The 25,356-nt window shown below is 41.4% G+C and overlaps 1 protein-coding gene across 2 annotated transcripts in view; it reads left to right on the plus strand.

Annotated features, from left to right (window-relative positions):
* Nucleotides 1–8,383, plus strand: part of drd2b (dopamine receptor D2b) — a 42,171-nt gene extending 33,788 nt beyond the window's left edge. The window contains exons 5-7 of one of the 2 annotated variants that reach the window (XM_060912147.1): nt 4,153–4,239; nt 7,200–7,527; nt 8,187–8,383. In XM_060912147.1, coding sequence (XP_060768130.1) covers nt 4,153–4,239; nt 7,200–7,527; nt 8,187–8,383 — 612 coding nt within the window. The remainder of the gene's footprint in view (nt 1–4,152; nt 4,240–7,199; nt 7,528–8,186) is intronic. The other variant, XM_060912149.1, reaches the window with a different exon arrangement.
* Nucleotides 8,384–25,356: the final 16,973 nt, after the last annotated feature.

Consider the following 25,356-nt stretch of genomic DNA (forward strand, 5'->3'; position numbering starts at 1 on the left):
TGGCAGTTTCCGCGAGGAGACTGGTGATTGGTGAAAGCGGCGGGATATTTTCTTTGATTGACAGCTTGTTTCAAATATAGACAGGCAGCGGTGAATTTCAGTTCAGTCCCATGCGGATTCGCAAGTGCTGTGGTGTATTGTAAGAGATCAGCTTACATTTCGATTTCATTCATTACATACGGTTTCTACCAGCTTTTTTAGTTTGTATATATTTTCATTGTAAATAAAGTGTAAATATAGTGTTGTCAAGTTTGCTATCTTAGTTCCAGAAATGTCGTTTATTTGAGTGACTGAACTTGAACTTGAGGGGGCTAGTCAGCTAGCAAGAAAGCTGCGCACGGATGCCAAGCATTGCTGATTTAATTTTGGCGAAGCCATTTGCCAGTCTTCCTTTCGAGGAAAAAATTAAAATTAAAGAGCAGGGTAGAGCAACGCCTCAAATTGACTTGGTGAAAAAGGTAGGGAACAATACTCGTTCCTTTCAGCTCTCCTGGTACGAGAAAGTGAATTGGCTAACAGCACATGACCCACATCAACAACAGTAAATAGGCTACTTTAGTAATATGTCATGGATGGACCAAAAATATAGAATCTATTTAAAATGTTTATGCTGAGTATATTATATTGGAATATATATTTTTCTGGATATGAATTAAACACCGCTACAATTTGGAAAACATTTTTAAACAAAAACACAGCCGAGAACATTTCACACTACAGACCTGGATTAAAAGTGAAGGGTTATCAAAATTGTCAAAACATTTCTCAGTCAAAATAAGTAAAATATAGGGAAAGTGTCATTGAATGAAATGTGTGGCACCCAGCTCTGTGTTTGGCTCCCCAAGGTCAGTGCTTGTGCCTATTCCAGAACACTCTGCTGTTACTGCTGAGGTTCCTGACAAAGAGCTGCTTTCAATAATGATCAATTTTTAAACAACATGCCACAATTTTAAAATAAAATGTTAAAATATACCCCCCCAACACCACCACCATGTATATTGGACAGTAGGCTAATGGGCCAAAAGAACCTGTTATTTCACAGTTTGTGACCCTGCCAACAATCAGCCTGATCAGAGGCAAGAGTATGGGCAAAATTGATGTGTTTTTTCATTTAAAATCTGGAAATATCGTAACTGACCAGCCTCCCCTATTTGAAAGACTGCCAGCCGCCACTGTTCCCTTCTGACATCAACTCCTCTCACAATTTTTGGATGAATTTCTCGAAGCTTGGCAAAAGGCCTTGTTGTATGACAGTAATATGCATGTTGAAATTTTATTTAATTTGGGCAAATTTTACCAGAGTTATGCCCTTGATTATTAACAAACTTGTACTTTGGCAATTTCATCAAGGTGTGCTTGCTTTCTGAAATCAACTTCCCTCACAATTGTTATTATCCCTCGCGGGCTGAAAGGCCTGAAAGCCTGTAGGGGGATTATGCCATGGAGATGTCTGTCCGTCCATCCCAGGAAGGGTACTCACCTTCTGAAATCAACTCCTCTCATGATTTTTGGAGGAATTTCACGAAACTTGACAGGATTCTTTGTTAGTAATATGCATATTGCAATTTCATTCAATTCAGTCGCATTTTACCAGAGTTATGGCATAGTTGCCAGCAGGGGATGTTGTGCTCTCAGAGCGCTCTTGTTTTAATTAGATAAAAGAATCAGTGAAGGAAAAAGGGTAATTAATACAATTTGATACTTCGCTCCCCAAAGCCTGGCAAAGGATCTTCCACAAGAAGCATAACAACACAAGAAGATGTAAACCAGCCCACCCACTAATGAAAGGATTGGCGTACTATTAGTCCTCTTTTTCTCTTTGTCTTACTCAGGGTGGCCGCGGGTCCTTAAAAAGTCTTAAAGTCTTAAATTTAATTTTCCTAAAATAAGGCCATTAAAAAGTCTTAAATTTCAAACCCCGTGGTCTTAAATTTTCAATCTTAAATTTATGGAGATTTTACTCGGTCATATCGTTAAAATGTGGTACACTTTGGATGTGGAAAAAGTTTAATCGTTTTTGATGCTCACAATTATACCGCGCAGGCTCCGAATCCACCGGTTGCTAGACACACACGTGCTTGACAACCACTCAGTGCCTGATCTGTTGATGGAGGGTAGTCTGAGCCACAATGGGTAAATGTAAATTTAATGATAACTGGCTGCAAGATGCAAAATACTTGTGGTGGCTGTAAGACTTTTAAGTTGGGCACAATGGGGATAAGAGCGGTGGACTCTCATATGAAGAGCGCCAAGCACGTTGCTTTTGCTAAAGGCTGCGAGCATCAGCCTCAAATATCCGACTTCAGCGCTGCCACCACTAACGGTTGTGGAGAAGAGGATAGATCTGTGAGGCTACCATCGTCCGACATTCGAACAATGATTGTACTGTACAATGAGTAAGAGTGCTGTCTTGTTTATGTAAGAGAATATTGTGTGTGTGTGTGAGAGAGAGAGAGAGAGAGAGAGAGAGAATATATTCTATTGCGTGAATGTGAGAGAATAGTATTGTTTGTGTGTGGGTATCGTTCCAAGTGTTTTAAGAAGTGCAAGTGAGCGTACCTTTCAAGTGAGTGAGCCGAAGTTTCAGGTGTATGTGCATTCACATTGTTTAACTGTTTGTTTTCTGCATTGTTGTTTGACCAAAGATGGAATTGAACAATTCTGCTTACAATGTGACTCCCCAAGCAGAGAAAATAATAATAATTAAAAAAAAAACTGTTGCATTGGAGTCTGTGTGTGTGACTTCATTCACATTTTCACATTGGATTCGAACGTTGTGACTGCATTCTGATTGTCGTTCACATTAACAAATATATGCGACTTGTATGTGATCCTCAGTATGAACGAAAAGCGACCTAAAAGTGTTCCGCATGCGCATTGCAGGATACGACGACGTCACACACAGTGAGCATGGCCAGTGTTTACGGAAGTAAAACCGCCCGGTTGCGGTATGACCCATCCAATCTAGCTTGAATAGCTGCATCCCCCCCAAATGGAAATCAGCTCCCTAACCTCTGCGTCCTTCCATTGAGAAGATTCAGAACCTTCACAGCCCGAAGCATCCCTCGCATTGATGTCATGCGCAGGGGCGCAGATACGTTTTTTGAACTGGGGGGGGACAAAGCTGCCAGCAAACCAACCCCAACCCCGATATGCCTGTGAAACTTCTTGTGGGTTACCATAGCAACCAAGCTCGAGCTCGCAACCTGTGCAGTCTGCGCAGCTCAACCAACCGAATATCAGTCTTTGTTTTGTTTTATGTGAGTTGTTGCAACTATGTATACGCTGCCGTGCACCTCAATAAACCGAATGGAAATTAGTCTTTTGATTTTTCCGTGAGGTTTGCCTTATGCAAAGAAAGACAGCATAGACGTTTTTTCCTCCCTATAAGTGGGGGGGACCGAACGAGGTGAATTTAAATCTGGGTGGGACGAATCCCACCCGTCCCACCCTCTATCTGCGCCCGTGATTATGCGCCATGTTGTTGTAACTTTTTTTGAGAGACCCGCCGCCTACTTCAGCGCAGAATAGTGACATTTGTGGCTTGCTGATGACGTGTAAGTCGGATGAATGCGACCTGGCGGTTCAGACTGAAGTCGCATATGAAAAGAGCGGATAGGAATCGGAATTAGGACCACATATCCAAACGGCCTGGGTCGGATTTGAAAAAATCGGATCTGTGTCGTTCATATTGTCAATAAAAGATCAGATACAGGTCACATATGGGTGAAAAGATCGGATTTGAGTCATTTCAGCCTGCAGTGTGAACGTAGCCATAGTTACAAGTTTATCCGATCCTTATATTGTGTTCTGAGTGTGTGAATGCCTGTCAAGGAAAAGAAATGAAGTACTTCTACTAGAATAGTGTTTTCTGGTGAATGTTTACAAGAACAATAAGTTACATTAAATTATATAGTTTTTTTTTTTTTTCAAAAGAGTACGTTTTTGCGTGACTTTAGATTTGGTCTTAATTTTTTTTGGAACATGGTCTTAAAAAGTCTTAAAAAGTCTTAAATTTAACTTGGACAAACCTGTAGACACCCTGCTTATTGCACACGAAAACTATCAAGGCTCACCTACAGTACCATGATGTGCTTTACTTCTATTGATTTTTTTTTTTTTTTAGCTAACTGTTTATAATTACCTTTCCAGGAAAAGTGCACTCACCCAGAGGATGTGAAACTCTGCACAGTCATTGTAAAGACCAACGGGAACATGCCTGCCAAGAACAAGAAAACAGTATGTCAGATGGTCTTATTTGCATGCGTATGTATATTCTATCTGGCATTTTGGTCAAAAAGTGATTTAACAACATAAACCACATCATTGGGGGATCTTTTATTCTCATGTGGTGAAAAAAAAAGTTCTATGTCCAAACTCACAGGTAAACTTGGTTTTATGAGCTTCTACATACCGTACCTACATAGGCGGCCTTGACCAATCAATATCCATGTTCAAATCACATTCTGACAGAAAAGAACACAAATGAAGTCACATACCCCTCCCCATCTTTACTTCTGAAAGACTCCACCTCTCTGGGATGGTCTTTGTATATCCAATCATTTTACTGACCTGTAGCCAATTAACCTAATTCGTTTTTTTTTTTTTAGCATTACACAACTTTTTCAGTCGATCTCTGTGAATATTCTCATTCATCCAGGTCATAGTAACCTCAAGAAAATTGAATCAAATGCAACTGGACTTGATTTTAAGCCTTTGAAGACATTTCACCTCTCATCCAAGAGGCTTCATCAGTTCACTTCATCAGCTTGTTTGACTAGACTGGGCTAGTCTGACCAGCTGGTATGAGTACCCAGGTATGTGGAATCGTTATCAAGACCACTGATGTCATTGTTTCTTTTGTGCTCCAGGGTGTGATAAAGTCTTTGGAGTCAACTTTATTTATGCACCATTCTGTTGTAATGACATTCGTTTGGGGTCTGTCATACCTAGGTTCTACCTGGCTACTCACACCAACTAGTCAGACTAGCCCAGGGGTGGGCAAACTTTTTGGCTCAGGGGCCACATTGACTTTTGAAATTTGCCAGGCGGGCCAGGCCAACACCAAATTCATACATATCGAACATAAACCGGAAAAGCTTTAGAGTTATTGTAAGGCCTTCACTGACAGAGACCCAAATGCAGATCAGATTGACATTTATTTTAGTTCTCAGTCAACAAAGGCAGAGCAGAAAAATGCTTGCAGTTCAATAGATTGGCACTGGATCCATCCAGAAAAGTAACACACACACACACACACACACACACACACACACACACACACACACACACACACACGTGACAGTAAGAAAAGTAGCACACTTAATTCTTAAATTACATCTTTGAGCTGCCAGGATGAGTAGGATGCCAGTGTATTTGTATCATTTTATACATACAATTAAATTGCATATCATTAAATTGAGCTAAATTACATATCAGTACATATCATTTTTGTACATTTCACTGAACTCGTAGATTTACACCTGAGTGTTTTTTTTTTTTTTTTTAACCATCCACTTCCAGCCTGCCAGTACAACCAACCACCATTAGTAGGAGAGGTACCACACCATTCCAAAATGTTTGCAGTTCAACAGTTTGGGTACCACACCATGCCAACATGTTTGCAGTTCAGTGGTTTGGCACTGGATCCATCCAGCCCACAAAATCAAACAAAACGGCTCAAGAAAGCAAAAAACTCCAAACTGGTTTTCAGGTTCAAAGTCACTCACTGAAATATTTCCAGTCCTCAAAAAACCAAAACACAGGTTCCAAACAGGTTTTCATATTCCAAAAGGCCACTCATAGATCAGAATAACCTCCACAGGCAAAAGTCCAGGAACAGATATAAGCAGAAGCAAGGTCAGCTGCTCATAATACACCTATAATAGCAGACAGGGACATAAATGAGGGGCGGAGCAGACACCCAAAAGCACATGGTACTTAAAAACAAACACCAGCACTACAGCAGCCACCCACGACAACCAACATTACTAAGAGTTATACTTTTTATGTCTGTAAACATGTGACTACCATCTTATTACAGCTCCAACATAGTTTTAAAAAGAGAAAGTGTTAATACTCACATTCACTCAGCAACCGCTGAGCTGTATTCGTCCGTGCTTGCGCTGACTGGTTGTTAGCATAATTAGCATGCTTGGAGGAAAAGTGCCGTTTGATGTTATATTCCTTTAAAACTGCAATGGTTTCTTTGCAAATAAGGCATACAGCCTTTGATCAGACTTCAGCAAAAAAATATTTAGTAGTCCATTCTTTATTGAACACCCTGCACTCACTGTCCACTTTTCTTTTTTTAGGACCACTCACTGTAAAGTTTTGTCCTGTGTTCTCGAGATCATCAGTGGCACGGGCGCCAGAATGACTTCCATGGCACACGCTGCACCACTCTGCAAATGTAATCTCGCGTGAATACGACTGACTGGAAAGACGGATCTCTAGAACACCTGTCTACGTGATAACACTGACGCTTATAGTTTATAGATCTGCTCAATCGTGTTTATATGGTTGTCTTCCGCGGGCCGGATTAAAAACGCTAACGGGCCGGATGTGGCCCGCGGGCCGTAGTTTGCCCACCTCTGGACTAGCTCCATCTAGTCAGACAAGCTGATCAAGTGAACTGAAGTAGCCTCTTGGATGAGAGGTGAAACACCTTCAAAGACTTAAAACCAAGTCCATTTGATTCAATTTTCCTGAGGGAACTTTTTTAGTCTTTTGTTGCCCCATCCCAACTTTTTTGAAACGTGCTGCTGACATCAAATTCAACATGAGCATATATTTTTCAAAAAAACAAAAAAAATTTCTCAGTTTCAAGATTTAATATGTTGTCTTTGTACTATTTTCAAAGAAATACAGGGTTTCCATGATTTTGCAAATCTTCACATTCTGTTTTTATTTATGTTTTACACAGCATCCCAACTTTTTTGGAACTGGGGTTGTAGAAGTCATAAAATAGAAATCTATAGCAAAGTTTGTATGGGGAAAAAAATAGGGTGCCTAAGACTTTTGCACAGTACTATCCATCAATACTTTTGCTAGTTGGAATGTTAAAACATGTCCCATATGGCTCCTGGTGTCACATATCTCAAAATGGCTCTCCGCCCAGGTAGAACCTTATAATAATAATAATGTGTCATGTATATATAAGCAAATTCTGTGACATCTTTTCACAGCTGGTGATAAAGGAGGAGATGCAGCAGGACAGCAATGTGGAGGTGGGCCTCATGGCTAGCCCCAGTCCTCCAGAAAAGTTGAAGCTTGCACCAGCTGCAGCAGGCTCTGTGATGGCTAGTCAGAGTTGCACTTCACCCTTGAGGGATGACTGGCAGCCCGGTTGTGATGAGAAGAACGGCCATGCCAAGGACACCCAGATGCCAGCTGGAGCCAAAGCTTTTGAAACACAGACCCTGTCCAATGGCAAGACCCGTACCAATGTCACCAAGCCCATGAGCAAGAGAAAGATGTCACAGCACAAGGAGAAGAAGGCCACGCAGATGCTTGCCATTGTTCTGGGTGAGTAGTGAGTTTAAACTCTTTCTTCCACACAGCACCTGTATCCAACTTCAGACAAACTGCCTCAGATATGGTCAAATTTGTACAACCAAAGAGTCAGATATTGAAAAAAAAAATAGATTAAAAAAATCAGGTTTTCTGCCTAAAACAAGCGTCCACCTAAAACCTTGACAATTTCTTTAATTTGGGAGAACCTGTGTCCAGTGTAGCCTCAGATTCCTGTTCTTGGCTGACAGGAGTGGAACCTGATGTCTTGTGGTCTTATGTTGTTGTAGCCCATTTGCCTCAAGGTTCAACAGATGCTTTTCTGCTCACCACAGTTGTAAAGAGTGGTTGTTTGAGTTACTGTAATCTTCCTGGCAGCCCAAACCCATCTGCTCATTTTCTTCTGACGTCACTCATCAATAAGGTGTTTCTGCCCACAGAACTGACAATTACTGTATGGTTCCTTTTTTTTTACGCCACTGTGTAAACTCTAGAACCTGTCATTTTATGAAAATCCCAGAAAGGAACTACGGTACTCAACCCAAGCAGCAAGATCACTGGAATCACATGTCTTCTGCATTCTGATGTTTAGCGTGAACATGAACTGAAGCACTTGACCTGTATTTGCAAGTATACTTGTATTTCGATTACATATTAGCATCCTTCTCTTTCAGGCGTTTTCATTATATGCTGGTTGCCCTTCTTTATCACTCACATCCTGAAGACCCACTGTACTAGCTGCTATGTGCCTCTGGAAATGTACAATGCCTTCACGTGGCTGGGATACGTGAATAGTGCCGTGAACCCCATCATATACACCACTTTCAACGTGGAGTTCCGCAAGGCTTTCATGAAGATCCTGCACTGCTGAGCACGCCTTTACGTGAGCGTAAGTTTCGTGTCATCATTTCTTCTGGCTGAGGTACAAGACGTTCAAGACATTTTTTAAGGACAGAATAAACATCATAAACACAGGGGCTTTTCAGCTTGACTCAAATGAATGTAAACCTGGAGGTTTATTTGGAGGTTTGAAGCTTTGTAGGTTTTAAAAGCCTCTGAAAGAAGCCTCCAGCTAAAAGAGAGAGAGCGAGAAAGAGAATGTGTGTGCTATGATGAATAACACAATACGGAATGGAAGAACTGCAGTAGGGGTCCAAGCACTCATTGCTGCAGCCTTCTTGATTTTTTTCTCTTGATCATCTTCGTTCTTCCTTCTTCTTCTTGTGTATGTATGATAAAACATAAAATTTGAAGCTTTTCTCCAGCTTGCTTGAAGGAGCTTTGCAAATATTCTTACTGGCATTCATTTTCAGGCACTCTTGGAGTCACTAACTGTAAAATGTCGCCATTCAGTGCGTTTACATGCACATAGAGAAAATCGAATTTCTGCCGTAGCTCGACTAAAATCGAAGTTCTAAATGCCATGGAAACACCTTAGCTCGACTGAAATCGAACCGAACTGGATTTCTCGTAATCGAGCTACGCGACCTAGATTATGTGATTGTAGCCGAGCTACTTAGTGCATGTAAACCCTATCGAGCTACGTAGTCGAGCTACTCACTTCAGCACTGCCCCTTCCGGAAGTGATGAGTGACGAGACCACAAGCGGGAAACACAACAGCCTCGGTCGGCATGACAACAGTAGTAGTAGCGAGCAGCAGAAGAGAACACGGAACTGATAACTTTGTGAACACGGAACTGATAACTTTGTTTATACTCTTGAATAGCTCTTCTTCATGACGACAACCGGAAGTGTACCAACACAATGGGGCGTGTAGCGCCACCTGTGGCTCGGGTGCACAACGTACCTCACACAATAGCTCGATTTCCTTGTGTGCATGTAGGATTGGATTTCTCTGGCACCCCTGCTGGGACCCTTAGCTCGATTACCGACAGTAGCTCGATTTGGATGTGCATGTAAATGCACTGACTGAGTGTGGCGAAATAACTGGAAATGCAGGAGAAGCTCTAACACAGGAGAACACGGAAGTGTTTGGGCAAAGAGCCCACTGTGAATCATACAGTCAAGTTAGTCCATACCATGGCATGGACCTTGGTAATACATTGCAACTTCTGTATGAACAATCGACGTCTTTCAAATTGGGTCTTGAACCAGTCAGTTTATAATAATAATAATAATAATAATATCAACCCAGATAGAACACCTCAGCACTAAAAAAAAAAAGTTAAATCCTGGTTAATAAAACAGTGATGTCCTGATCATATAGTGGCATGTATTGTATTGGGGAAGAAATGGATTTCAAGGCCCAGTCAGTAGTGATTGGTTCTCAACAGACCTCAGATAAGCTGAGAAGGAGACAAATGTTTACCCATACACTTAATCAGCCATTGCACTTAGCTTTAATGGGACTCTATGAGTTTAGTCTTTCCAGCCACGGTCCATCCAACTGGAGTGCATGTATATACAACATTGTGCAGGCAGGCATTTGAGAGAAAGCTTTTCAGTTAAAATGAGTTAAACCATAAAAAATACAGAATATCACAGTTGTGATATATACACGTGTGTGTGTGTATATATATATATATATATATATATATATATATATATATATATATATATATATATATGTGTATGTATATATATATATATATATATATATATATATATATGATATTTCAAAGTTTATCTTCAAGTGGTGAATGTATAGATCACGAGTGAGAGTGAGTGAAGCGAATGAGTGAAAATGTTTTTCAACACGAGAAGATAAACTTCATATCTGCACCACAATGTAATGTTCTTTATATTATATGGACACATCCACAAAAAAGAAAAAAGAATACGCAAGTTCATCAAAAGAATTTTCATTTTGAACCGGTTAACCATTTTGACAACTCGCATCTCGTCAGTGGGAAACCACTGGGAGTGACATCATCAGAGTGAAATATCGGTGATTATTATACATACAGGACACTTTTTCAATGGAATAAACACGTGTTCTATTCCCTTCTAGTGGGTTTCATTCATTTGGTTTGATAACACGCAGTATTGTTAGCATATCACTTATCATACGTGTATTACGTCATTCTCCCCAATGGAGAATGAGCGTTGAATATGGTTTATGATATTGCATGGTTGTCAAGACAACATGACGTCACACTTCGGAGATGTCAAACTTTCGCGCTAGCGAGCGACTGGGACTGGCTGCCAGGTTTGCTTCGTTAAATACGGAACATTTTGAAAGAGAAAGATGCGTTGAACATCCAGAAAGAGTGTGTATGTATAGTAATAATAATAATAATAATAATAATATTGGCTGGATTTTTTTTGTTGCCTATCAGATATATTCCATTCAGCTACTCATCTTTCATTTGTTTAATATCATGCAAGCTGAATGGAATATATCTGATAGACCACTCACAACACCAGCCAATATTATTTAAATGTCACTCAGATCCATGATGTATATCATACGAAAAATGCGAGTTTTTCCACGAGAAGATACACTTCATATCTTCAAGCCAACGTGTGATTTTCTTTTTATTATATAGACACATTCACAAACAAAAGTACCCAAATTTATCAAAACAATTCATCGATTTCCTCACAAGTGACATTTAGAGATTTATGTTACGATTTTGGTTCTCCATGTCTCGGATGGAGCTCGTATGAAAAATACAAGTGGCGTATTTAAATAATATTGGCTGGCGTTGAGTGGTATATCAGATATATTCCATTCAGCTAGCATGATACTGAATGAGTCGAAAACGAGTTCAATATCATGCTAGCTGAATGGAATATATCTGATATACCATGAAAAATATGCCAGTCATTGTTATTATTATTATTATTATTATTATTATTATTATTATTATTATACATACAGACGCTGTTCATATCAGCATACTCACCTTTTAGCTGGTGTAGCATTCATCAATGGTGTTAGCGAATGCTAATAAAGCAGTCAAGCCAGTGCTATTGTGAGCTAGTAGCACAAGCTAATGACCAAGAAACTAAGATTTCTGTCTCCAGACTCTTCTTCCACGCACGCTCGCTACAGTATTTTTCACTCAGACTTAAGTATTCATTCCCTGTGTAATTTACTTAGTTACTTTTAAAATCAACATTGACAACTACACACAACGGAGCGACCTGGCAGCCAAAATTCTCTCAAAATCTTCCACTTTTACTTAAGCAAACCTTGGGGCCATGTTTGTTTACAAATTGTCACAGTTGCTCACTAACGTGGAAGTTTTATGTCTCCGATGTGCCTCTTTTCCAGTTTTTTGATGTGCATTGGTATGTTTTTCTCTTGTAAATATGTGTGAAGAATATTTAATGAAGTTTTGGTAGCCTTTCGGGCATTCAGCGCGTCTTTAGTTTCATTTTTCAGTGTATTTATTTGGTGCTTAATTATAGCTTAGCTAATTCTTGCAGTAGCACTGGATTAGCCTTGTCTTCTCTCTTTCCCTGCAGACAAAGAATTGGTTCTGCGCATGTGCAGCAGAAAAGTTTTGTCATTGGATCTTCACATCAGCTCCAACGTGTGATATGTTGTCTTGACATGAATGGCTTATTCTCCATTGGGTAGAGTGACGTAATACACATTGGATAAGCAATATGCTAACAACATTGCATGCTATCAAACCATATGAATGAAACCCGCTAGAAGGGAATTGAATACATGTTTTTATCCCATGGAAAAAGTGTCCTGTGTGTATAATAATTCCCAATAAAACATTTGTGTCCATATAATAGAGTAATTTACAATAGCTTGTGGGTGTCATTAAAATTTTGATCCTGGCTACCTTGGTTGGCATATGACTTGCACATGTTGTGCATTTGTACATGTTCTACCTGGGTACTGATCTCTTTTTGTAATCAAGAGTGTAACATTTTATCAAAGCATTCAGTCCTCTTGCAAAGATATGAGAGAAGAGTTTCTATTGTAAAGGAAATTAGACGCTTTGAGTTTGTTATTTTGTCAAGAAGGCTTTGTCTACAGTAATTGTTGCCAAACAGAAGAGATGCGAGATGTTCAGTGTGTCACGTTGAGCAAAGACAGACGGAGATAAATCAACAGGGTCGGTAGAATCAGAGGAAAAGCAAAGGGTGTATAGATCCCCATGATTGGTTCTTGTTTCTTATCACTATTATCTTTCGACAAATCTTTCAGCACAAAATCCGTTGCTGGAGGTTTTTTTGAGAAAAGCATTTATAATGTGATGATACTGTGTAAATATATAGTGTATATGAATGGTTATAAATATATAAAAGGATTCTCACAGGAATCAGTATTATTCTCTGCAGAGTTCTCCAGATTTTGACCCTTTAGCATTATCTCTGTTTTATTTACTTATTCAGTATGTGAATAGAATACAAAGATCTACAGTGTCGTAAATGAACTTGCAGACAAACCCATGGCCGAAATAAGCCATAATAAAGGCCTTCCATACACACACACACAAACAAATGCTTTCCGACGAACCGACTCTGAAGGACATTTAACTGTATATAGTGCAATTTAAATGAAGCCCATGACAAAAATGATTATGCATGTCACACTGGTTCTTCACAACTTCAACCTACGGTATTTTACCTATATAATACAAAGTTATCTAATTTTTGTATAATTGTATCTGTTTTTTCTCTCTTGTATACTGTACATTAAAAAAAAAGTCTTAGATATTTGATTACAGTACCAGTCAAAGCTTTGGACACACTTAGTCATTCACAGTGTAACGCGTGTCCAGACTTTTGACCCCGACTGTATATGTGTATTATATAGGATAATCCATCATGTGTCTGCTAAACTGCTCCATGCTCAAATCCATGTGTGTAGGATTTGGAGACTGGATGAGAAAGTACAAAGTTGAGATGTTTCTATCCACTATGGATGCAAAATATTGTGCGCATTATCATGTTATAAAAGCTAGTAAAGGATTCTTGCACTATCACCACACAAGTCGCTGATTATGTTTGTTTGGAGATTCTTAATTAATTAATTAATTAATTAATTGTTTGACTTTTGGCAAGGTATAATTTCACACTTCTGTATTATTTGAAGATTTTTCCATTCATATTCACTGGATATGAGCAATCGTGCACTCTGATTGGCTACTCTACTACTAGGCTATCAGCTCATATACCGTGAGTAAAGAAAAAAAATGGCGGAGCGTGTTGCTGAACCAACTGAGGATGAAATAAAAACTCTACTTGAAAACAAAACCCCAAAAAATACAACAACAAAAAATGTAATGAAAGTATTTGATGCTACAAACGTATCTTTTATTTTTCAAGAATTATTATTATTATTATTGCAGTTTTCACAAATTGCTACTGTCATTTCACCGGTTTGTTTACATTCTAAGCAGAAATTATTTTGTCTGACTTTTTGTGTAAAGTTTTTACTGATCAAATTTGCAAAAACTTAAAAATGCTCTGTTTCTCAAAATCCAGTGAATGTGGATAGAATAAAACAGCTATTCCACTCAATCTTGTCATACATGACTCATTGGCTATCAGCTCATGTATGACTCAATTTCATGGAATAACTTAAATGTACGAGTAAATATAGTTGTGTTCAACCGCTAAAATGTAAATGATCCACGAATGCTGTGAAAATATTCAAAACCAGTTAGCAAGAGCTAGAGATGGGTGATTTGGCAAAAATATCATGATATATGAAGCGATTTTGACGATACTCAGTATACTGTGTATCATGATCAGGGGCGCCGCCAGAAATTTTGGGCCCCATGAAAGATTAGAATTTTGGGCCCCCCAACTTTGCCCACCCTCGTCACAATTGCACTATTGTCATTATTTGATTTTTGATAGCCCATGGACCTTGAGTTTGTGACTTTATTACATTTTATGTATTAACCTACCAGGGACTAGATGAAAACTGGTCAGTGACTAATTCTGGTGCATTTACAATCACAAATGAAAATTCAAGATTTTGCCACATGCCTTCTTGTGCTAGGACAATTGGTAGTGAAATGTGTGATGTGACTGCTTAGTTAGAGGGGTTAGTTAATGCATGAAAAAGGTTGATGCATTCAAGTGTGATGCATTTAAATGAACTCCATACTCAGTAGCCTTACAAATGTTACCCATAAAAGACAGGAAACATCTTATTATAAATTTATTTCAAAGTGACACGGAGTGACATTTCAATTTGATCAATTACGTACGTATTTCTTCATATGTTGTAACCTCTATCCCTCTTTTATGTGTGCTGCGCTTTCTCCAGCTCCTCAATTTGAAACCAATGGTTTAGAACGTGTGAACATTCCACACATGTAACCATGTCAAACACTTGACTGGTATCCGTTATTAGCAACACTTTAATCTAGCAAACTGTATATGGTGCTCGCTCATTAAAAACTTCAATCCGAAAGCATTTATGGGTTGTATTGCTGCTTACCTCCTTCTCCAAAGGGGGGTTCAGTGGTTTGGTAGGGCGGAGGTCCCCCTGAGGCTGATTCTGTGCATATTTAGGGCACCCCATTAGTTATGAAACTGGTTATTAGCACTAGTTATTAGCACCAGCATAACGTAATATTTCATCTTGTTTATCACACAAGTCAGTTCAGCTATTAAAATGGAAAAAATGTCACTTTACAAACTGTAAAAGTGTTCTCTTGATAGGCTAATCCAACCACGTTCATACTGTTCATTTACCATTCGCTAATATTTTGAACACACATGTGAGCGATAGCTACCTTTCTTTGGGAAAAACTGAGTGACCAGTTGCCTGCCTCTCCGGTCCCTCTCAGCTTTCAGCTGCCTTTCTTTGCGTTTTTGACAGCCACTCTTCATATTTAGCGATCATAGACTGTACGCACTCCACTGCTGGCTTGCTGGCTGCTGCACCGCGACACAGCAGCAAGTAGCGTTGCACTGATCAGCACACAGATTTAACGCATCGCGCTTCTACCAGAACTGGACCGTACCATTTCGCAAAAGGGGGAGGGTTAAATGACAATATGTTGAAGAACTCAAGAAATAGACAACCTTGTTCAATTAGCTCATTTTACCAGATGGAATATTGCATTGTTGTTATTTCAAAAGTCTTATTAAAATTATTAAAAGCATATTATCAGCCCCTTAAAGGGCCCCATGGCAGTGCTGGGCCCCTAGAATTGTTCTAACCTTTCCCCCCCTGGCGGCACCCATGATCATGATATACGGGTTTACTAACAGAAGCGCTAGCAAAACAGATATTTTAATAATGAGAGATGCGAGCATGCTTACAGTAGCTGTCTAAGTTTAAATTCGCATGAAACAAAATATTTAGGATTCCACACCTGGATAATGTAAAACATTTATTTTAATTTTATTTTATTTGACGGAAATAATTTTGACTTTTTTTTTATTATGTTGAATCTGTTTGTTTATATAGATACATGACAATAAAAAGCTGATATTAGAAAAAAAATCACAGTATTTATTTATTTATTTATTTATTTTGTTATTGACTTGTTTTTTTATTTATTTATATACTTATGTAAGTTTGCATGGCAATTTGTGACTGCCTTGAATTCATTTCATTTATTCTGTACAAAATATTACCTGCTATCTGTGTATTCCAATGATCCAAGTTTTGTTTAGCATTTTTTGACATATTTTGCAATATGTTTTTGTATTATTATTATTATTATTATTATTATTATTATAAAGGAATGTATATGTCATGAACTAATAAAAAATACAGGTTTTTTATCATGAACATGTGAGTGTGTGTATATATAAATATATACGTAAATCTGTTTTGTTAATGTGGTCTTTAATGTGGTGTTGCTTATCATATATATGTGATATGTGCATTTTAAACTGTGTACCACACAGCCATGAACATTTTGCATTTCAGAGGGACCACTTTTGCATCGTTAACTTCAGTTTATGGTCTGTGATATATTTTGTAATACTGATGTAGATGTTGGATGAATAAAATACATCAAGAATTTCATGCAAGTCATTTCAGTGGAGTGTGTTATTTGAGATTTCGCATGATATTTAAGACATGGTTTAGATGGATGGATGGATGGATGGATGGATGGATGGATGGATGGTTTATATGTGTAATATTCAAATGGCCAAATGTTTGTGGACACCTGACCATCACATATCCAAATGGTGACACAAAGTTAGAAGCACAAAATTGTATAGAATGCCTTTGTATGTTGTACAAGTACAATTTCCCTTCACTGGAACTAACAGGCCCAAACCTGTTCCAGCACAACAATGCCCCTGTGCACATGCCCCCCCAGAAAATTTTGAAATTTGCATGCCTTCTGGTGCATTCTCAGAGAATAAATTGCTAACCGTTTCCCTATAAAATACTTGCAAAATATGTATGAAATTCCCTTCCAGATGTGTGTATGCTTAGCTTTCTCAGTTACCCTCTGTAGTACGCTGCCTAGCTCTGTAACATAACTACATGGTGAGCTTATTTGGTGCATGTGTAAATTACATTACATTATAAAATATTTTGTGAAAATCGAGTGAAATTGCAACAACCAACTGCATCTTTACCGTCGTCTGCTACTGTTTGGTCACGTGGTCCAGCTCAGCCAATCAGAGCATGAGAATCGATCAACAAATATGACGTCACTTCCGGTCATGCTAGACCTGAATCAAAGACAAAGAACTAGAGACCAGAGGTTTCAGCTGTGACACATGGAAAGTGGGGTGAATATGTCACATGGTGAGTAGTAATGCCAGTCTGACAGAACATGGATTGATTACCTTGCTGATGAGGAAGGGTCCTAGGCATCTGGGCGCCAGCTTGCGGGAGACAGTTCTGAGTGGCAGATGGTGCATAGAGAGCATGACTCGCTGCCCCACCCGGTAAGTGGGTGCCTTAGAGCGGTGTTTGTCAGCCTGCCTCTTGGATTCTAGGGTGGAGCGAATGAGTCTTCTCTGAGCCGATGCCCATGTCCTCCTGCAGTGGCGTATGAAGGTCTGGGCTGAGGGTATGGCAACCTCCTCCTCTTGGTTGGGGAAGAGTGGTGGTTGGTAACCTAGGGAGCACTGGAAGGGCGAGAGGCCTGTGGCAGATGAAGGGAGAGTGTTGTGAGCATACTCGACCCAAGGTAAAGTACTTACTACAAGAAGCGGCATCCCTGGACGTCATGCACCTGAGTGCCACCTCCAAAGCTTTATTTGCCTATTCCGCCTGGCCGTTGGTTTGAGGATGGAACCCTGAGGAGAGGCTACAGGAGGCCCCAATAAGTTTGCAGAAGGCCCTCCAGAATTGCGCAGTGAACTGAGGACCCTGGTCGGAAACGATGTCAGTGGGGATTCTGTGTAGGCGGAAAACATGAAGGATGAGTAATTTGGCGGTTTCTTTAGCTGTGGGAAGCTTGGGTAGAGGGACAAAATGGACTGTCTTGGAGAACTGCTCAATAACTGTGAGGATGCATGTGTTGCCACCTGAGTTGGGGAGTCCTGTGATGAAGTCCATGGCAATGTGAGACCAGGGTCGATGAGGAATCGGGAGGGGTCTTAGCAGGCCGGTAGGGGGTCAATTGGCTGTCTTGTTCCGGGCACATGTGTCGCAGGCTGCCACGAACTCCTGGACGTCTTCCTTGATGGATGGCCACCAGAAGCACTGTTGGATGAGTGCCAGGGTTCGAGCAGCTCTCGGATGACAAGCCAACTTGGAGCCATGGCCCCACTGCAGCACCTGGGTTTGCACAGAACAGGGAACGAGCAGATGGTTAGGTGGTATGCTGCTTGAGTTACCCTCTCCGGGGTCCTGCTCCAGGGCCTTCTGCACCAATGTCTCTACCTCAAGTAGGGCGGCCCCCACCAGACAGCATGGAGGGAGGATGGTTTCAGGCATACTAGACTCCTCCTGGCGGGCAGAGAATATCCTGGACAGGGCGTCGGGTTTGCCGTTCTTGGAGCCTGGGCGGAAGGAGAGCGTGAATTGGAAACGGGAGAAGATGAGAGACCATTGGGCTTGCCGTGAGTTAAGGCGTTTGGCGGATTTGAGGTATTCCAGATTCTTGTGGTCGGTCCAGATGAGGAAGGGAAGATCCGACCCCTTGAGCCAGTGCCTCCACTCCTTTAAGGCTAGCTTGATGGCTAACAGCTCTCTGTTGCCGAAGTCGTAACTTCGTTCAGCAGGGGACAGCCAGTGAGAGAAGAAGGAGCTGGGGTGGACCTTGTTATCGTTGGCCCTCTGGGAGAGGATGGCTCCAACCCCAGACTCAGAAGCGTTGACCTCCACGATAAACTGTTTTATGGGATCAGGTATGGTGAGAATGGGTGCTGTGGTGAACTTGTGCTTGAGCATGGAGAAGGCTCTCTCCGCTTCCTCCCCCCACTTGAATGAGGTCTTAGTTGAGGTTAAAGCTGTGAGAGGTCCGGCCACTGTACTGAAGTTGCAGATAAAGCGCCTGTAGAAATTGGTGAATCCCAAGAAACACTGGAGCTATCATTGCGAGGATGGGGTGAGCCAGTCAGCGACTGCCTCAAGCTTGAAGAGGTCCATCTGGATCCTAGCCGGGGAGATGATGAACCCCAGAAATGAGACAGAGCTTTGGTGAAATTCGCTTTTCTCTGCCTTGACACATAGCTTATTTTCTAGCAGGCGCTGGAGGACCTGCCGGACATGGCCCCGATGTTCCTCCAGGGAGCGAGAGAAGATCAGGATGTCATCCAGGTACACGGAAACGAAGATGTTGAGAGAGTCCCTCAGGACATCGTTGACGAGGGCCTGGAAGACTGCGGGCACGCTGGTCAGGCCGAAAGGGACCACGAGGTACTCATAGTGGCCAGTGGTGGTGTTGAAGACCGTCTTCCACTCGTCCCCTTCCCTGATCCTGACGAGATGGTAGGCATTGCGTAAGTCCAACTTGGTGAATATCTTAGCTCCCTGGAGTAGTTCAAAGGCCGTAGTCATGAGCGGTAGTGGGTAGCAGTTCTTGACTGTGATGGCGTTGAGACCTCGATAATCAATGCATGGGCAGAGCGACCTGTCCTTCTTATTCACGAAGAAGAATCCCACCCCTGCTGGGGAAGAAGAAGGGCAGATGATCCCAGCTGCCAGAGACTTGGAGATGTACTTCTCCATAACTTGCCTTTCGACAGGAGACAGAGAGAGTAGAGTCGCCCTTTGGGTGGCACTGTCCCGGGCAGGAGGTTGATTCCACAGTCATAGGGTCTGTGAGGAGGGAGGGACACTGCTTGGGTCTTGCTGAAAACAAGTCTTAAGTCCAGGTATTCCGGAGGCACATGAGAGAGGTCGGGAAACTCGCTGGCTGGAGGCTGCAGTGGTCTGGCAGGAGGCAGAGCGGAGTTCAGGTAGGAAGCTAGGCAGGAATGGCTCCAGCCTAGGATGGTGTTATTGGCCCAGTTTAGGTGAGGGTTGTGCAGCGTTAACCAGGATAATCCTAGGATGATGGGTACTTGGGGGTTGTTCATGACATGGAGCTGGATGGTTTCTGAGTGGTTACCACAAATCCTCAGGGTGAGAGGGGCAGTAAGGTGGGTGATGGTGGTCAAGCCGGTGCCATTGAGTGTCAGGACTGTGAGAGGGACATCGAGGGCAAGTAGTGGAATTCCCAGACGCTTAGCAGTGGCGGAGCAGATTAGGTTCCTGTCTGCCCCTGAGTCGATGAGGGCCTGGAGATGGTGATGCTGGTTGTCATGGATAATGATGACAGGGAGTAACGGTTGATCAGCAGGGGGGCTGGTTCCGAGTGTTGCCCATCAGGGCTCCTCGATTCACTGGTGGGGCTCGTCCTTTTAGTGGGCAGGCTCGGCAGGTGTGTCCTCACTGACCGCAGTAGAAACAGGACCCTGTGCTCCGCCGGCATTGTCGTTCCTCCACTGACACCCGTACCCGGTCTACCTGCATAGGTTCGATGGACAAGGTGGGAGGTGGAGAGGAGGTGAAGCTGGGGCGAGTCTTCTCTCTCCTCCATTGCTGGATCCAGGTGTCGATGCGGTTGGTGAGGTCCATGAGACTGGAGAGGTCTGACGGCAGTTCCCATAATACCAGCTCATCCTTAATGATGTCAGATAAGCCATGCAGGAATGTGTTGACCTGGGCATTCTCATTCCAACCGCATGATGCCGCCAATGTCCGGAACTCGATGGCATAGTCCGAGGCAGACCGGGACCCCTGCCGCAGCTCCATAAGTTCCCTAGCGGCCTCCTGGCCGGACAGAGAGCGGTCGAAAGTTCACCTAATCTCTTCAGAGAAATCTTTGAAACAGGAGCAGAAGGGAGCATCGGCATCCCAGACCGCTGTTTTTTTTTTGATTGATTGATTGATTGATTGATTGATTGATTGATTGCTTTATTCAGAACAGTAAAGAAGATATAAAAACAAACAAAAAACTAAAAATAAAAAATGCAATCATCAAAACATCATAAACAGAATAGCTGTTCCCCACTCCCTGGCCTTGCCAGAGAAGCATGATGATATATGCCACCCAGGAGTGTTCTGTGGGGAAGGTCAGAGGTTGCAGCTCCATGATCAATGAGCTACAAGTACCTGTCTCTCCATCGTAGGGCTGAGGTGCTGGGAGTCTCAGCTCGTGGGAAAAGGCAGTGGCAGGAACTGAAGTTGGAGACTGCTGGGCAGAGGCAGGCATGGCTTGATAGTGCTGCATTTGTGTGGTGAGGAGGTTGAGTGAGTTGGACAGGGTGGCGAGGTCCTGTGTAATCTGTTGGAGGTCTTGCTGATGGGTCCCGAGGAGAGTCCCTTGCTGCTGGATGGTCGTTCTCAGATGGGTGAGATCCGCTGGATCCATGTTGGCCAGAACGTACTGTTATGGATCGTGGAGGTGTGGTGGGATAAGGATCCACAAGCAGAACACAGACAGTAATCAAATGAATAGAGAGATTTAATCCAGGGAAAAGGGCATGGCACAAGGGTAAACAAATGGGACAAAAACAAATGGCAAAAATAATCCAGATAACAAGAGACAGAAAACTAGACAAAAACACGAAACAGGCAAGGACAAAAATGCTAGGACAAGAAACCAAAAACAAGAAAAAAACCCTAGTGCAAAAAAAAAAAAAACATGAACTAGAATAAACCCTTAGTGCAAAAACCATGAACTACAAATAAACCCTTAGTGCAAAAACCATGAAACAGAAAAATGAGCTTGAGCAAACAACCATGAAACATAACAGAAGCACAGAAACGGCTAGAAGCAAAGCAAGACGTTCTAGCAAAGTTCCTGTCTGAGAACGGCATTTTTTTATACAGCAGAGAAAACCAGGAAGTGAATGCAGGCATGAAGGAATTCCCATTCTGGATTCGGATCAGCGCTGGCATGAGAGATTCGTAATCTCTGGAGTGGATGTCCAGAGCGGAGCATGACAGTATTGGTGACTAACATGGGCTACATCAAACATGGCGGTTTCAAGTTGGTGGAACGGGGAAATACAATCACTCGTTTTCGATAAACCATCCCCTCAACCACCTTCCAAAATCTACTGGAAAGCCTTCCCGGAAGAGTGGGACTCCTCTGAAGACAAAAAGCAGCTTGCTATGTGACCAAGAAATAGCAAAGTCTTCTGTCCTGAAGACTTTCCTGAGGCAAACTAAAACCTCTAACTGTTAGACTATAACCGGATTCTCCTAACAAAAAATGTGCAGAAAATTTAACTGGATCAACAACTGCACATTTTTTAAACCATTTACGTGGAGCTCCTAACATCCAGGTCCTTGTATAAGTGGTTACTACAGAAATGTTAGCATATTAAAACAAGCCCATAAATATAAACCTGTCAGAGCTGCTGTTATAGAAAGTCAATCAACACCTTCTGATCAGACTGTGAACTCAACAGTAGTGTGTATTTTTTTTTCTATATTATATGTTGCCTGACTATGATGGTCCTAATAATTTTTAGCAATTTCAAGCTGTCATGGAACGTAATATCAAGTTAGAAGGTTGTGTGATTGTAAAGAGTGGAACAAAGCACAAACGTACTGAATGCAGAAGAGCCTTCAGTGAGCACGGGGAACACTTATTATAACGGTGGCTGAGAGAAATTACAGAGACTGTTAATAATTACAATGTGCTCTACCCAAATGCGTATGTCCTTTCTTTCTGATGGATCAAGATGTTTAAATTACAGAGTGGGCCTTGAAATAAAATTGTCCTCTGACAATTCCCACCCATAACTAGCTTTTTTTAGAGCTGTGTTATTGACAGCAAGTTTTCCGCACATATGATGCGTCTGATTAGAGCTGGTGGGAATAACCTTGGAGATGGGGCTTTGTCAAAAGACTGTTCCTAACTTGTGATTTATTGTTTTCTCTGCACTGTTCTAAATCAGCCCTCTTGGGACATTGTCCAGCATCCTGGAGCAGCTCTGTTCAAAAATGAGCACATAGACAATAAAGTTGTTTATGTAGCCCTTCGTATCCAGTGCACTGTGAGGTCAGTACATTTTCATCTGTAGTTCCTCAGCAACACGTCCCACTCAGCTGCAATTAAGCTCCCATACGAAGCACCGATCTCACGGTGAGTCATAGCTGCCAGTGTGATAGAAGGGTTGATGCTCATTTCCTGTGCAATGACTGAGCTTATCACAATGTACAGTGGCGTGGTGCGGATCTAGTGTCTCTACACAGGTATAACAGCTCACATATCACACTATCAGCTCTCCAGCTGTAATTCAAATCACAGCTTTATATTAATTGTACCATGTCATTTCAACACTCACCAGTCACTTTAATAGGAACTTGTTCTTGATTCTAAGATCCCTGTTCTTGGCTGCAGGAGTGGAACCCGATGTGGTCTTCTGCTGTTGCATGCTGAGATGCTTTTCTGCTCACCACGGTTGTAAAGGGTTGCTATGAGTTACTCTATCCTTCCTGGCAAAAAAGCTCGAACCACTTTCCTCTGACCTCTCTAATCAACAAGGCGTTTGTTTCCACCCACAGAACTGTCGCTCACTCGATGTTTTTTTGTTTTCCGCACCATTCTATGTAAACTCTAGAGACTGTTGTGAGTGAAAGCTCCTCCTGCTGCCGAGTACACTCCATCCTCCTCTCTTCTTCCTCCCTCTGCTGCTCCTTTTCTGCCTTAATTCTAAAGATCAGGAAACATTTGCACCATAAGCACTCCTTCAAATAATACTCACTTGATCGTTTAAATTATGAGAAGTAAAGAAGGAAGGCTTTGACGTGGGAAATACTAATTAATGCTGCCAATCTATAACCAAGCACAATTTATCACTAGGTCTCTACATGTAGTTCTACGGGAAGTGCTGCTGCTGGTACTTTTTTGTTAAAGTAAATAAATAAATAAAAAGTTTTAAAAAAAAAAGTTCAACATGAAAGAGAGCTATCCAAGATTTTTTTTAACCTCTTGAAAAATCAGTGTGCGTTTTTGGAAGCAATCACCAATCAAATCAACAACAGCTGTTTTAATCTGTCTAACTACACTCACCGGCCACTTCAATAGGCACTTATTCTTGATTCTAAGATTCCTGTTCTTGGCTGTTGCATGCAGAGATGCTTTTCTGCTCACCGTGGTTGTAAAGAGTTGCTATGAGTTACTATATCCTTCCTGGCAGCTTGAACCACCTCAAATCTGGCCATTTTCCTCTGACCTCTCTTATCAACAAAGCATTTGTTTCCACCCACAGAACTGTCGCTCACTCAACTCAGTGTTTTTTGTTTTTCGTACCATTCTGTGTAAACTCCAGAGACTGCTTTGTGTGAAAACCCCAGGAGATCAGCAGTTTCCGAAATACTCCATCTGGCTCAAACCAACACCCATGCCACAGTGAAAGTCACAGCAGGTGTATGAGTGTACCTAATAAAGTAGTTGGTGAGGGTATAGTCACATCTTACACAACTTGGACAAATTTTAAAAACGTTATTGTAGCAACTTCCAGGTGGTAACAGCTGATTATTTTCCTATAATATAACAGCACACCATGTTAGGTTTTATATACATTTACATTTATGACATTTGAAAGATGCCCTTATCTAGAGTGACTTACATTTATCTATTTTATACAATTGAGTTGAGGGTTACGGGCTTTTGCTCAAAGGCCTTACTTCATCACAGTATAAAGTTAAAACTTTGCATTTTCAAATAAAAAAAAAGAATATTGCTTTAAAACATCAATAGCACATACAACCCCAATTCCAAAAAAGTTGGGACAAAGTACAAATTGTAAATAAAAACGGAATGCAGTAATTTACAAGTCTCAAAAACTGATATTGTATTCACAATAGAACATAGACAACATATCAAATGTCAAAAGTGAGACATTTTGAAATTTCATGCCAAATATTGGCTCATTTGAAATTTCATGACAGCAACACATCTCAAAAAAGTTGGGACAGGGGCAATAAGAGGCTGGAAAAGTTAAAGGTACAAAAAAGGAACAGCTGGAGGACCAAATTGCAACTCATTAGGTCAATTGGCAATAGGTTATTAATATAACTGGGTATAAAAAGAGCATCTTGGAGTGGCAGCGGCTCTCAGAAGTAAAGATGGGAAGAGGATCACCAATCCCCCTAATTCTGCGCCGACAAATAGTGGAGCAATATCAGAAAGGAGTTCGACAGTGTAAAATTGCAAAGAGTTTGAACATATCATCATCTACAGTGCATAATATCATCAAAAGATTCAGAGAATCTGGAAGAATCTCTGTGCGTAAGGGTCAAGGCCGGAAAACTATACTGGGTGCCCGTGATCTTCGGGCCCTTAGACGGCACTGCATCACATACAGGCATGCTTCTGTATTGGAAATCACAAAATGGGCTCAGGAATATTTCCAGAGAACATTATCTGTGAACACAATTCACCGTGCCATCCGCCGTTGCCAGCTAAAACTCTATAGTTCAAAGAAGAAGCCGTATCTAAACACGATCCAGAAGCGCAGACGTCTTC

The sequence above is a fragment of the Neoarius graeffei genome, chromosome 28 (genome assembly GCF_027579695.1).
Source record: "Neoarius graeffei isolate fNeoGra1 chromosome 28, fNeoGra1.pri, whole genome shotgun sequence".
Classification (NCBI taxonomy): domain Eukaryota; kingdom Metazoa; phylum Chordata; class Actinopteri; order Siluriformes; family Ariidae; genus Neoarius; species Neoarius graeffei.